This window comes from Notamacropus eugenii, chromosome 1 (genome assembly GCF_028372415.1).
Source record: "Notamacropus eugenii isolate mMacEug1 chromosome 1, mMacEug1.pri_v2, whole genome shotgun sequence".
NCBI lineage: Eukaryota > Metazoa > Chordata > Mammalia > Diprotodontia > Macropodidae > Notamacropus > Notamacropus eugenii.
In genome coordinates, this window is record NC_092872.1 from 218,553,104 (window position 1) to 218,566,471 (window position 13,368).

The window sequence follows — 13,368 nt, forward strand, 5'->3', positions numbered from 1 at the left end:
CACTTACACACACATACACACACACACACACACACACACACACATTCCCAACCTAGAAAGCATATAGCCTATAAAGTCATGACATGCTGCTTTTTAAACCTGCAAAGAACATTTTGTAACCATGGAAAACAGGGCCTTGGGAAGTGTCTAGCCCATTCCTTGACTTCATTTTCCTCCCTTGAGGTACCTAAGGATTAGAGAGATAAAATGACTTTCATAAAATAATGTTAGAGCGAAGACAAGAACCCAGAACCTCTGACACCAAGTTTAGATTTTTTTTTTTGAAGAAAATCCAAGTTATTTCCTGATTGTTTTCCTACCTCGATTATGAAATGGTATGTTTAGACCTGTCATTTTATCTGTGAAGGCAACTCTTTATTGAAACACTGCAGGTCAGAAACTCATCTTTAACTTACAGTTACATCTAACACACACACACACACACACACACACACACACACACACATCAGGATAGGACTTCAAGGTCAACCCTCTCTTCCACTAGGTCATAGTGTCCCTCCCACTCCTGGAATACAGGGCTCAAAATTGGAATGAACTGAAATGCAAATTTGTTATCCAAAACTATTTGTGAGTTATTCTGTAATAGCCCTGTTACTTAGTCTCTTTCCAATCCCAACCATTTATTAAGCAAGTACAATATGCTGTTTGTGTCAGACAATGGGAAAACAAAGACTTAGAAGAAACAGTTTCAGTGCTTATATCCCATCAGGGCAACAACATAACTGAGAAAAACTGCTGCTAAGGTACATGCTAAAGTACAGCTTTATAAACATTCATTCAATACATATTGTAATAGTGAGTTACATAGCACTTGGAGGTTTATAGAGTACTTTACACGTATTATCTTATTTGATCCTAACCAACAACCCTAGTAAGCCTAGTCCATATATATATATACAACTTTTTATTCCTATCTCATAGTAGGTTCATAAACATTTGATGGTATTATTCCTAATTTACAAATGAAGAAATTGAGGTTATATAGTTAGTAAGTATATGAAGCAGGATTTGAATAGACCTTCCTCTATCTGCTATAGTAGGTAACCCAGGCAGATGCAAAATTTAGATAATGCAGCATCCCAATGGGTGTTTTTTTGAGGGGGGATGTTGGATTCTGACTCTGTCAGCTTAGGGAACCTCCACCATTACAATCTGTTGTGCAGATTACCAACACAATTCACTGTAATTATAGTCTTAGTAAACTAGGGGTACTGAAATTAAGTGACTTGCCCATGGTCACACAGTATGTGACCAGAGGCAGGATTTAAATCTAGTTCTTTCCCCCTCCATACACTATTTTGTTGTTCAGTTGCTTCAGACTCTTCATAGACTCATTTGGTGTTTTCTTGGTAAAGACACTGGAGTGGTTTTACATTTCCATCTCCCAACTCATTTTACACATGAGAAAACTGAGGCAAATGGGGTTAAGTGACTTGCCAAGGGTCACACAGCTAGTAAGTATCTGAAGCTGTATTTGAATCCACATCCTCTTGACTCTAGGCTTGGTACGGGTGCTATCCAATGCCACCTAACTGCCCCTTTTTGATCTATAATAAATTTTTATTATACTGTCTTCTTTAGTTTACTTATCTTTCCAGCTCCTGACTTTGGAGCTTTGGACTAAGGCCAGGTTCAATCTCCTGTTGCCCTTTTGGGTGTAGTAGTTAGCTTTCAATATCCAAAGTGGATAATTCACACTCTTATCCGTCCCATCCCCACTCGCCTACACAAGCACAATTTTGTGTCCTTGTGATCCCTGGCACAAGGACTTAGTTTCAAGTTAGGAGGAGATAACAGTGAGGATGAGCAGTTCCTGAGCGTCCCATAAACTTCTCAGCATGTCCTGGCAGCCCTTCATTAGTTCCATGAAGAAAAGCTGAGTTTCTCCCAGGCAGAGATGGAAGACTCAACTCTGCCTAACCTCACAAACACCTGGGCAGGGAAAGAACCTGCTAATTCCACAATTCCCAGATTGAAATATCCGGGAGAGAGGGAAGGTCTCTTTTAGAGTATATCTTAACTTCACCCATGTCTGAAGGGGGTAATGAGAACTGGATGACAGAGGGTCCTCCTCCCTCGCTCCCTCCCAGTTGTTCATTGACCGTCACGAAAGAGCTTTTGTGTCCAGAGACTGCAGATCCTGAGGGATGGGCAGTTCATCTGTGCGGAACTCTCATTCTGTCAGAAGTAGCAGCTGCGGTTGAGGATTAAATGCGCTATATCAGCCTCACCTCCCAAAAAAGTTTTAGGCACTGCAACCCCTATTTCCCTCCTTTCAATAACAAATGGTGTTAGGGAGGGGAAAGGAAACTTTCCAAATCGCTGGGTGTGCAGGAAATTGTACAGCGGACACATTAGGGCAGGGGAAGGAGGAGGAGAGAGTGGGGAAGAGAAAAGGAGAGGAGAAAATAGGAGGAGGGGAGAAAGGTAGGGAAAGGAAGGGAAGGAAAAGGAGGAGGAGAAACGGAGGCCGGGGACAGAGAAGGGAAAGAAAAGGAGGAGGGGAAAGGGAGGCTGAGGAGAGAGAAGGGAGAGGAGGCGTGCGTGGGGAGGGAAGGGGGTGTGGAGGGAGGCCAGAGGCGGAGGCAGGAGGAGGGTTCGCGTCCCTCCATCGGTCCATCCGAGGGAGTCCCGCTGGGCAGTGGATGGGGAGATGCGGCTCCTGGCCTTGGCCCTGGCGTTTCTGGCGGCTCGGGCTCCGGTCCCGGGTAAGCGGGGCACGGGCAGGGGCAGCGGCCTGGGGGCGTCGCAGTGACGACGGGGCAGCCGGCCGGGCGGGGGAGCAACTTGCTGGAGTAACTTTGGCAGCGGAGGCTCCAGGCTTTACCCGAGCGGCTTGTGGGCGCCTCTTTGCCGGGAGCTGGAGGGCTTGGAGTTGGTGGGGCGCGGGGAGGGATTGAAGTTGAGAGCTTTCTTCTTTCCCTGTCCGAGGACTGGAGGGCTCCTCTGCAAGTCCCAGGACTTTTTCCCAGGGCTGGTGGGAAGTTGTGTTGCCACGAGCTGCTTTGGATTTCATGTCTTTCCTCCCTCCACTCCTTTGCTCCCAAAGATGACCCTGTGAAGGAGGGGAGCAGACCCTCATCCCCCCACCCTTCAGTCCTCCTCCTTCCACTTCCTGACTGCTGGACAGAGGGAATTCTTCCCTTTCCCTCGTTGAGCGGGGAGGTGAGCTGGGGGAAAAGGCAATGCCCAACTCTCACTCTCCCCCAAATCTTAAGGCAGGTTGGCCACACTTCCCCCGGCTCCAGGGTAAGCAGAATAGCAGACCACTTCTCAGCGCGTTACAAGACTTAAAGCAGGAGCCCAGCCAGCCTCCTGCTGAGCTCCCAAACCCACCAGGCAGAGGAGGGCAGGCGCCTGCCCGGTGGGAAAGCACTGTGCCCACCCACCCCCCAAGTGGGCCAAGAGAGCCTGCCTGTACTCCCCATGTGATGTTTTCTCAGCACTTTCCCTTTGATGCCCCAAACCCAGACCCACGCCTTGGCCTCGGAGCCTCTTGTAATCTGAGCTTTTGACTATTAAACATTTTTTTCTTCTCCCTTTTTTCTTTCCCTTGGCTCCCTTACTGCCTCATTCTCTTCTTGTTTTGAGGCGGCTATGAGTGCACTTTCTATTTGGAGAAGCTGTCACAAAGCTGGCTTCCAAGCTGGCTGGCTCTCCCCGTGAAACAACAGAAAGGAAAAGTTTGTTTATTGGAGGCATTTAAGACAAGAGAGTGAGAGAGTCTGGTGACTGTTTAAAGGGACGCAGAAGGGCCAGCTGCAGACATTCTCATGATCTAGAGAGATTTATTCTGAAAGATTATTTTGCAACTTTCTGTAGACCCAGAGGAAAAACTGGTTCAATTGTATACCACACTCAGACGCCTGAAGAGAATACTGAAAGTGGGTTTAGGCCAGAAATTGTAGTACCTTCCCATATCTGTTCCCTTGTCTGTTGCCCTCTCTGCCTTTTGGACGGGAAAAGGAAGGTGGTATTTTTCTCTGGTTTGCTAGTATGTTCATATATTTATTGCCTTTCCTAGTCTCCAGATCAGGAAAAAAAGGAGAAAAGAGAGGAAAAAGAGGGGGAAAGGGGAAAGGAAGGGAGAGAAAAAAAAGGAAGGGAAAGGAAAAAGTAAAGGAGGGAAAGGAAAGGGGAAAGAGAAAGAGTTAGTCAACAAACATCAATTAAGTGATTTCTAATTGTCAGACTCTGCTAAGCAGTGGGAACAAAGAAAAGCAAAAACAGAACCTCAGCTCTCAAGGAGTTCACATTCTAATGGCAGAGACAACATACAATGATACATGATATTATATATACATATACATGCATACACTTACATAGATGAATATGTATGTATGTGTATATATACATGCATATATACATCTATATCTATTCCCCCACTAGTACCTTTTTTCTCTGACATAATATAACATACAGATATATGATAATTTCATGTTTATGATATGCTACACCCATATGATAATCTCAGAGGAAAGGCAGCAGTGGAGAAAAGGCATTGTGCTTTCCTAAAACACAGGTCTGATTTTGTCACAATAATCTCCAATATCTCCCTATTACCTCCAGGATCAAATGTAAAATTTTTCTGAGATTGTCATATGTATTAAAACTATGATGTATGTGATAATATATGAGGTTATCTTCCCTCTCCTGCTAGTATCTTTTCTCTGAGATTATTGTATATATATGATATATGATTATCATATGTATGTTATATATGATCATCTCAGAGAAAAGGCTGGGAAGTGACTGGGAAGGGGCAGGAAAAGCCTCCTGAACAAGGTAGGATTTGAACTGTGTTGAAGGAGACCTGAGAAGCCAGGAGGTGGAGGTGAGGTGGAGGTGAGGTGGAAGGGTATTCCAGGCATGTGGGACAGTCAGCGGAAATAGATTGGAGTCAGGAGATGGAGCATCATATTCAAAGAACAGCGAGAAGGTCCGGTGTCATTAGATCCTTGAGTATGTGGAGGGGAGAGAAGAGTAAGATTGGAAAGGTAGGAAGGTAGGAAGGGGCCACCGTTTGAAGGACTTTGAGAGCCAGGCAGAGAATTTTATATTTAATCTCAGAGGTAATAGAAAGCTATGGGGGATTATTGGGTAGAGTGGTGACATGATCAGACCTGTGCTTTCAGGAAAATCACTTTGATAGTGAAGATGAACTGAAATGGGAAGAGACTTGAGGCAGGGAGGTCAATCATTAGCCTGTAGAAATAGCCCAAGTAGAAGGTGGTGATAGCTTGTATCAGGGTGGTGACTGTGTGAGTGAAGGGAAAATATGTGAGAGATGTTGTGAAGGTAGAAATGGCAAAACTTGGCAGCAGATTGGTTATGTGAAGTGAATGTAAGTGTGAAGTCAGGAAGAAAGGAAGGGAGGAAGGAAGGAAGGGAAGAAGGGGGCGAGAGAGAGAGAGAGAGAGAGAGAGAGAGAGAGAGAGAGAGAGAGACTTGGCAATTGAAAGTGGTGAAACTATTCCTATTTAAAAACTCCGAAGTCTGAAAATTAATCTGGTCAGCTGCCCCTTTTTGGAGAGCTATCTCAGGAACCTGTGCCTCAAGTAGCCCAGCTCTTTCAGTGATGGGATGGAGCACAAAGGAAAAGCATTAATTAAGTACTGTGTACCAAGCATTGTTTGAAGTACTGGATATAGAAATAGAAAATGGAGACAGTCTCTGTTTTTAAGGAGCTCTCATTATAATTTCAGGAGACAGCACATACAGGAGGGTTCATGTTTTTATGTTCAGTTCATGGGAGATGGGAAGACCAGGTCATATGGAGGCAGGAAAAGTAGCAGGGCAGATGGCAAAACCCAGAGGATACTGGAGAATTATGACACAGTAGATGTTCCCCTACCAAGAGGATAATGGGTCCAAGGTTTAGAGTGGATTGGGGCTCTGGGACATCTCAAGCAGAGGTAGACACCTCTGGTAGACCTAGGGGTCAGCAACCATCTGGCAAGGGGCAACCTATGCCTATGGAGAACTGGGTGGTGAGACAACAAGGTTTGGGGGAATGAGAAGTCAGTGGCTAATGGCAGCAGGTATGAATATTTGAACTTATTTGATATGAATTTAGATTTGTTCTTTAGTGCTTTGAGATCTCTAGGCATATTGAAATGTTCAAAAGATGTGAACAAAGCACTTATTTTTTAAGGTGGAAACAATCCTGAATAAACCTGATAACCTTTCTTTACGCAGTGACTTTTATTTTGGTTGTGAAACTCTAAAAGGTAGCAGGCTTACTATTGTCTGGCTTTCCATCAGCAGTATCACTTTGTTTCAAAACACTCTGGCATGGATGTCACTGCTGAAATGTGGTTACCTCTGGGGTTTAGGTAAAGAGCCAACTAGAACACAGCCTGAGGAGAAAAGATATGGACTGAAATACTTGAAGGAATTCATTACCTTGGGTAAAGGCACACTGGGTGATAACATATTTGGTTACAAATGGAAACCCAGAGTGATTGTGTATCTGGGGAAGGAGAGGGGACAGCGTGAGATTTGTGTAGGAGCAGCTGGGGAGTTGGCCCTTTACTGAATTAAATGGAATGTGCTTTTCAGCAGTACTCCTATAACCTCATACACAAAGTAGCTGAATTCAAACAGGTGTTAGAGAAAGAAGTCCTGATCCAAAAGTAAAATTGAATTGTAATTCTGGAGAACATTCATTAAGTATCTATAATATGCAAAGCAAAATGTTATGAAAATGCAAAGTCAAAATGAACTCAATTTAATGTTCATTTATCCATCTGTGAATAAAGTGAGTTGCTACACACTGATGAAGCAAAGCCCTTTGTTAGCTTCCCTAGGGGGTTGAAGGAAGGGAGGAAGGAAGGAGAGAAAAATGTTTTCCATTCTTCCTCGTGTCAGTAAATAGACTGTCGGCTCACTACCTAGTTGCCTCACTTCTATGTTCTTTTGGCTGTGGATAAAGTCCAAACACAGGATAAAGTCCCAACTCCTTAGTCTATTATTTAAAACCGTTCTTGATCTGACCCATACTTACCTTTGCCATCTGATTTCCCAGTACACAAAACTACTACTCTTCTGTACAAACTCTAGCCAAACTGATAGACCCAGCTCCTCCAACAAGTTGCTTTGGCTTTTTGAGTTCATGCTGTTTTCTTTACATGAAATGTCTACCATCCTTCATCTACACACTGTTCCTCCTTCCAAGAAATCTTCTTAGCAGTCCCTTGTCTGTACTCTTCCAGAATGAAGGGAGACAGGTGGGGGGCAGGACAACAAGGTGTTGCAGTGAATAGAATAGAAGTCCTGGAGTCAGGAGGACTTAAGTTCAAAACCAGCCTCAGACACTTAACACTTACAAGCTGTGTGACCTTGGGCAAGTCACTTAACCCCAATTGCTTTGCCTTCCTCACCCAAACAAAAACAAAAATAAACAGAATGGGATTACTCAATATGTTCAATTCTTCCCTGTCTCCCAGACATACAATAGCAGATAAGTATTCATGTTAAAAATATAGACCTTTGTTTCTTTGAGAAGTTTGAGGTTATTAAAAGAACTTGACAATTTCCCAAAGGCAATGTAGCCCACTCTCCTCCTCCTGTTTAATTCTGGACCATTGTCCACTTGAGGTATCTGAGAGCATTCTACATGAGGATAGGAATGAGTCTATGACTATTACACTGGTGTGGTATGAAACACCTGCTACTAAGGCAGGTCAGCGATTTGCAATCTTAGAGTTGCCTAGAGCACCGGGAGCGAGGGATTTACTCAAGGTCTTATATATAGTATGGGACATAGGCACAACTAGGTCTTCTTAACTTCAAAGAAAGCTCTTTATCTACTATGCCATACTGTCTCAAGATAGACATGAGAGAAAGACAGAAAGAGAGAGAGACAGAGACAGAGAGAGATATGGATAAATAGAGAGATGGAGATGGATATAGGGAAAGATAAGAGAGATAGAGAAAGACATATAGTTGGATAAATATATAGGTAAAGATAAATAGTGATAGATATGGAGAGAGATTGACATAGATGATAGGTAGGTAGGTATATAGGATGGATAGATAGATAGATAGATAGATAGATAGATAGATAGATAGATAGATAGATAGATAGACAGACAGACACATAGATACATAGATGGATGGGTGGAACTGGGAGATAACATGGATAACCCCCGTGTGCTATTGGTGACCTTAAGATATGAAAGGAAAGCGAGGAAAGCTTCTAACACATTAGCCAGACCTTCTGTGTGCCTGACACATATGTTTATGGACTGACTGAATTATGGGAGGATATAGACAAGGATCAAACAGGATGGGCAAACATGAGTGGGCTGCAACACTAACAGGGTCACAGATCCTGAGGAGGACTAAAGTTCATATCTTGTGTTTCTAACTAGATTTGAATATCACTCAAGGCTACGGACATCTCTTGAACCTTTTTAGATCTACTACAGGACACTGCACACAATACAGAGAGTTAGGTGCTCAGTGGGTGAAGTCCTGGACTTGGATGGACTTGGTTTCAAATCCTACTTTAGACACTTAATGTGACCCTGGGCAATTCTCTCAACCTCCCCCACCCTCAACTTCCTCATCTGTAAAAGTGAAAATAATAATAGCACCTATTTAGCAGGACTGCTTTGAAGATCACATGGGATAATATAGGGTGTTCCAAAAGACAGTGCTATTTTAAACTACTAATACTTTGGGGATGACTTGCACATGTAAATCACTTTGCAAACCTTAAAGTGTCCATAAGTACTAGCTATTATTAGTAGTAGCAGTAGTAGGAGTACTCAAAAAATATTTGCTGCTACCCATAATGAGTCTGGAGGAGGAAGGGACAGAATCGAAGGGAGCTCAGCTACGTTGGCGCTGACTTGGTTTCTTACTTCCTGCTTACCATCTTACTGACCTGCTGCTCTCTACCCACATATCTAAAATAGTTATTCAGGAGCCAGAGTCCAGTACTCAAATGTTTAGCTTATGTTTTTAACCCTTGCCTGCCCTGGTTATTGTGAGACCCTCCCACGATATTGACCCACTTTTCTTCTCTCTCCATCCTTTGTAGAGTGGCAAGAATTATCTCCTTTATCCGTTGATTTGGTCAGGTTGTTCCTTTGTTCAGAAGTGTTTACTGCCTCTGTACTGTCTAGTGAGTAAAGTTCAATTTATTTATCCTGGCATTCAAGGCCCTCCACAATCTAGTACCACCCAAACTTTCCACTTATATTCCCCCTTCAACGTGCTCCTCACACCAGTCAACAATGAGTACTCTGTATCTCCTGATTCATTCTGGGCTTTCTTTACTCCAGTCCCTTCTGGAGACTCTACCCTTTGGAGGAAAGGAAAGTCTTCCTCTCTTTACTATTTAATTCTTGTCCATCTTTAATTCAAGGGATCTCAACCTAGGGTCCATGAATTTTAAGAAGTTTTTTTTGATAATTGTATTTTAATCTATTTCTATTCCTTTATAAGTTATGCATTTTATTATATGCATCTTAAACCATTAATAGTTAATGTAGTAATAGCTACATTATTCAGAGGAATCCATTGGCTTCACTCTACTGACACAAAAAAGAGTTATTCACTCCTATTTTGATATAAAAATGGCTACCACTTACAGGAAGTCTTTCCTGATTCCCCCTGGAGCTAACAAACTATGAAAGACTCCATGGTGCAGCGAAAAGATTGTTTGTTCCCCTAAATTCAAATCCCAACTCTTCTACTTAATATTTATAAGACCTCAGGCAAGTAACTTACCTACCTCGAACCTCCATTCCCTAATCTGGAAAATGTGGGGTTGTACTAAATGACCAGTAAATCTGTCATCCTATGAGATTTTGTCCTTTGGGACTTCATATAACTTTTAAAAGCGTATACTTCCATGATGCACTTATCATGTATTATTGTATAAAATAATTATCTGCAGGTTCCCATTTTCTTCTCTGTTGGCTTGTAAAGTCCGTGAAATGTGGTGCCGAGACTTATCCAAGTTTTTTTTTTTTCTCCATCAACAATTGCCATATTAAACAGAGTAAATATTTAGTAAATGAGTTGGATGGAAGCTACAAACATTTTGAGAGTAGATGTGAATAGTTCAGAAGGTTAAAGGTTTTTCTGATAATTATGTCTGTTCCTTTAATGAGGGGAATGGGAACTTGCATGATTAACTGAAGAAATTTAGGCTTAAGTTTGGAAACACTGGTCATAGGAATAATTGGTCCCATTGATATAGAGCTTTATCACTTGCAAAGCACATTTTTCATAACTCCACCTGGACGTGGTACCACTATTATTATTTCCATTTTACAGATAACTAAACTGAGGCTCAGAAAATTAAACAATTTTCTCATGTGCATGTGGCTAGTAAGTAATATCTTTAGGAGTAAAATACAAACTTTTTTTTAAAAATGGTTTTACTGGGGCTTTTTATTTTTCCCCACATTATTGTCATTTTTATTTTCTACCCTCAGAACTCTCTCCTGTAAGGAAGGAAAGCAATTAAACCAAACGAATGGGCACACCAATCATGTCTGATAGAACATGTAGCATTCTGTCCCTGTCGTCCACCACCTCACTGCCAAGAGGAAGGAAGTAAACCCAAGCCTTTGGACAATAGTCGAGCACTCTTTTTACCGTGATGCTGCTTTCCTTTTTGCATTGTTACAAAGCAATGGTAAAGTTATTTCCTATACGAGGATTCAACACTGATGCTTTCTGCACTCATTCACCTGAGCTCTTAGAGACCTGATCATTACAGGAATAGTGCTGGCCTCTGAGAACTGAGTCTGGTTTCCTCTGAGGGACAGAGAATCTTTGGCTCTTTTTCCTCATATTTCAGTCACTATAAATAATCTTGCTTTTCATGCAGTGTTAATGGGAAGAGGCTGGTGAGCAGTGTTGGGGCTGTACTATCATCCTGGCCATATTGTTTTAATTTCCTGCTTTTCTCAGCTCTCCCTATCTCCAGCAGGGAGCCCTTTATGGGGTGACTTAAAATTCTGGAAACCAGCTGCAGCTTCTCTATGAGGTTTCCAATGGCTAAACTCTTGGGGCAGCTGTAGGAATTGGAAATGAGCCTATAGGGCAAAGTCTGGTTGTTACTCACCAGGTAACTCCTGGAACACGTGCAGTGCTCTGGCTTTAGGGCATGCAAAACTGCTGATGTCATCATGCACCAGTATTCTGCCAACAGGACTCACACTCAGATAGACTACAGTACTTCAGGGCATCTCAGTGTGAACTAACTGATCTCAATATTTGCCCTAGGGTTGCATGCTGCAAACCATTGGTACCTGTCTCATCCTGGGCAACACTAGTTCATACGCTCCCTAACTTTGCCCCATGAGGCCCAAACAATGTGTCAGGGGCCTTCCTTCTCTTTTCTTAATAACATAAGTGTATCAGCATCAACATGGTCTGTCCAGAGATTGTTCCTTACTTTCCCTTGTAATCAGACTACCTTTTGCAATTATATATTTCTTTGATGCAACCTATAAAATATACTCATATTGTTCTGGGAGTAGATTACCCCTAAATATAGAGTATCCCCTAAGAGAGAACACACACACAAACATACCCCCCCCCCGTGTGTGTATATATATGTATACATACATATATATACACATGCATAGGGCTGTGTATACATACATATGTACACATACACATGTACAGATATACCTATGCACATGTACACATACACATATATCACATGTTATACATATGCATATCTAATAAGTACACAAATAATTCCCCAGCAGTTACCTCATCTACAAAATAAGGTGTTTGGACTAAACGGTCTCTGAGGTTCCTTCCAGATGTGCACCCATGACACTTGACAGTTACTTTCCCTAGTTCAACTACTTCCTTTTTCTCTCTACTTTTGCTCCACTCTTCTCTATCTCTATCTCGATCATCTATCTGTCTGTTGGTATATATTGAACAATAATGTGATTAGGAGGCAAACACAAGCTTATGAAAACCAGATTTAGGAATAAAGTAAAGTCTGTATTTGGGACAATGCATTTTAAACCCAGTATTGGGCACATTCAACAAGGATTTCAACAAGAATTTTTCCGAGTAAGATATGCAGAGCAATAACCCAGATCTTAGCATCATAAAAAGTAAAGAAGACACTTTATCTGCCCAAGGGAGCTTGCTTTACTGATAATAAATTTTATATATCTTTGCATATGTGTATATATATACACACATATCCATATATTAGATAGGTGGATAGAGAAATGATAGATAGACAGTTTTTAAAAATAAATCTTACTTTAGGAGGCAGCCTATATTCTACTCTAGTAAGGAACTTAAGTTAAGTGCTTATTTTAACCTCTAATACAATGCAGGATAGGACATGTGCTATATAAGAGAGAAATGAACCCAGTGTTAGGAGAGTTTAGAACATGGAAAACTTACTTTTGGTTGAGAGATTGGGAAGAAGTCATGCAAGGAGGTAACATTTGGACTTGGCTTTGATAGGTGAATAGAATTTCAAAAGAACAAAAACACGGAGGTGGGAAATTTTGAGGAATAATGGGCATTCAATATTGCTAGAGCATAGGGTATTTGAATTGGGAGCAGAGTGAGATATAACTGCAAGCATTAGTTGGAGCCAGATTGTGAAGGGATTTGACTGCTTGACAAAGATATTTAGAATATTGGTAGGGGTAGGCTTTGAAGAGTTTTGATCAGACAAGTGATGTGAGTAAGACCAATTTGATTAGATTGGAGTGAGAAAGTGGTTAGAAGGAGAAAAATGAATCAGGAAGTAGTGATTGCAATAGAGCTGGTAAGAAGCAATGAGGACCTAAATACAGGTGGTGATAATGAGGACGAACAGTTAGGGACACACATAACAGATACTATCAACTCAACAAGCATTCATTTATTAAGCACCTATTATTTATCAGGCACTGTGGCGACCCATCAATAAGCATTTGTTAAGTGCCTACTGTACTAAGCACTAGTGATACAAGGGAAAGCAAGACAGTCTTTGTCCTCAAAGAGTTCACAGTCTAATGGAGGGACACCACACTCAGACAACCTTGTACAAACCTACACATGCACGTGTATACATGCTGACATATATGTACACCTGCGTGAGCACATGTATATATCTCTGATAAATTGGAGATAATCTCAAAGAGAAGGCACTAAAAATAAGAAGGATTGGGAAAGGCTTCTTGGACAAGGTGGAATTTTAGCTGATGGTGGAAGGAAACCAGGAGATGAAGAGGAGGAGGGAAAGCATTCCAGTTATAAGAAACAGCTAGTGAAAATGCGCAAGGTTGGAAGATGAATATCATGGTGGCGGATGTCACTGGATCAAGAAGTACATGGAAAAGAGTAAAGAGTTCT

The 13,368-nt window shown here is 41.8% G+C and overlaps 1 protein-coding gene across 2 annotated transcripts in view; it reads left to right on the top strand.

Annotated features, from left to right (window-relative positions):
• Window positions 1–2,583: 2,583 nt before the first annotated feature.
• Window positions 2,584–13,368, top strand: part of VSTM4 (V-set and transmembrane domain containing 4) — a 103,409-nt gene continuing 92,624 nt past the window's right edge. For both annotated transcript variants that reach the window (XR_011971397.1, XM_072627513.1), the window contains exon 1: window positions 2,584–2,729. Coding sequence is in view for 1 of the 2 variants with exons in the window: in XM_072627513.1 (XP_072483614.1) it covers window positions 2,675–2,729 (55 nt within the window). In the remaining variant the exon portion in view is untranslated. The remainder of the gene's footprint in view (window positions 2,730–13,368) is intronic.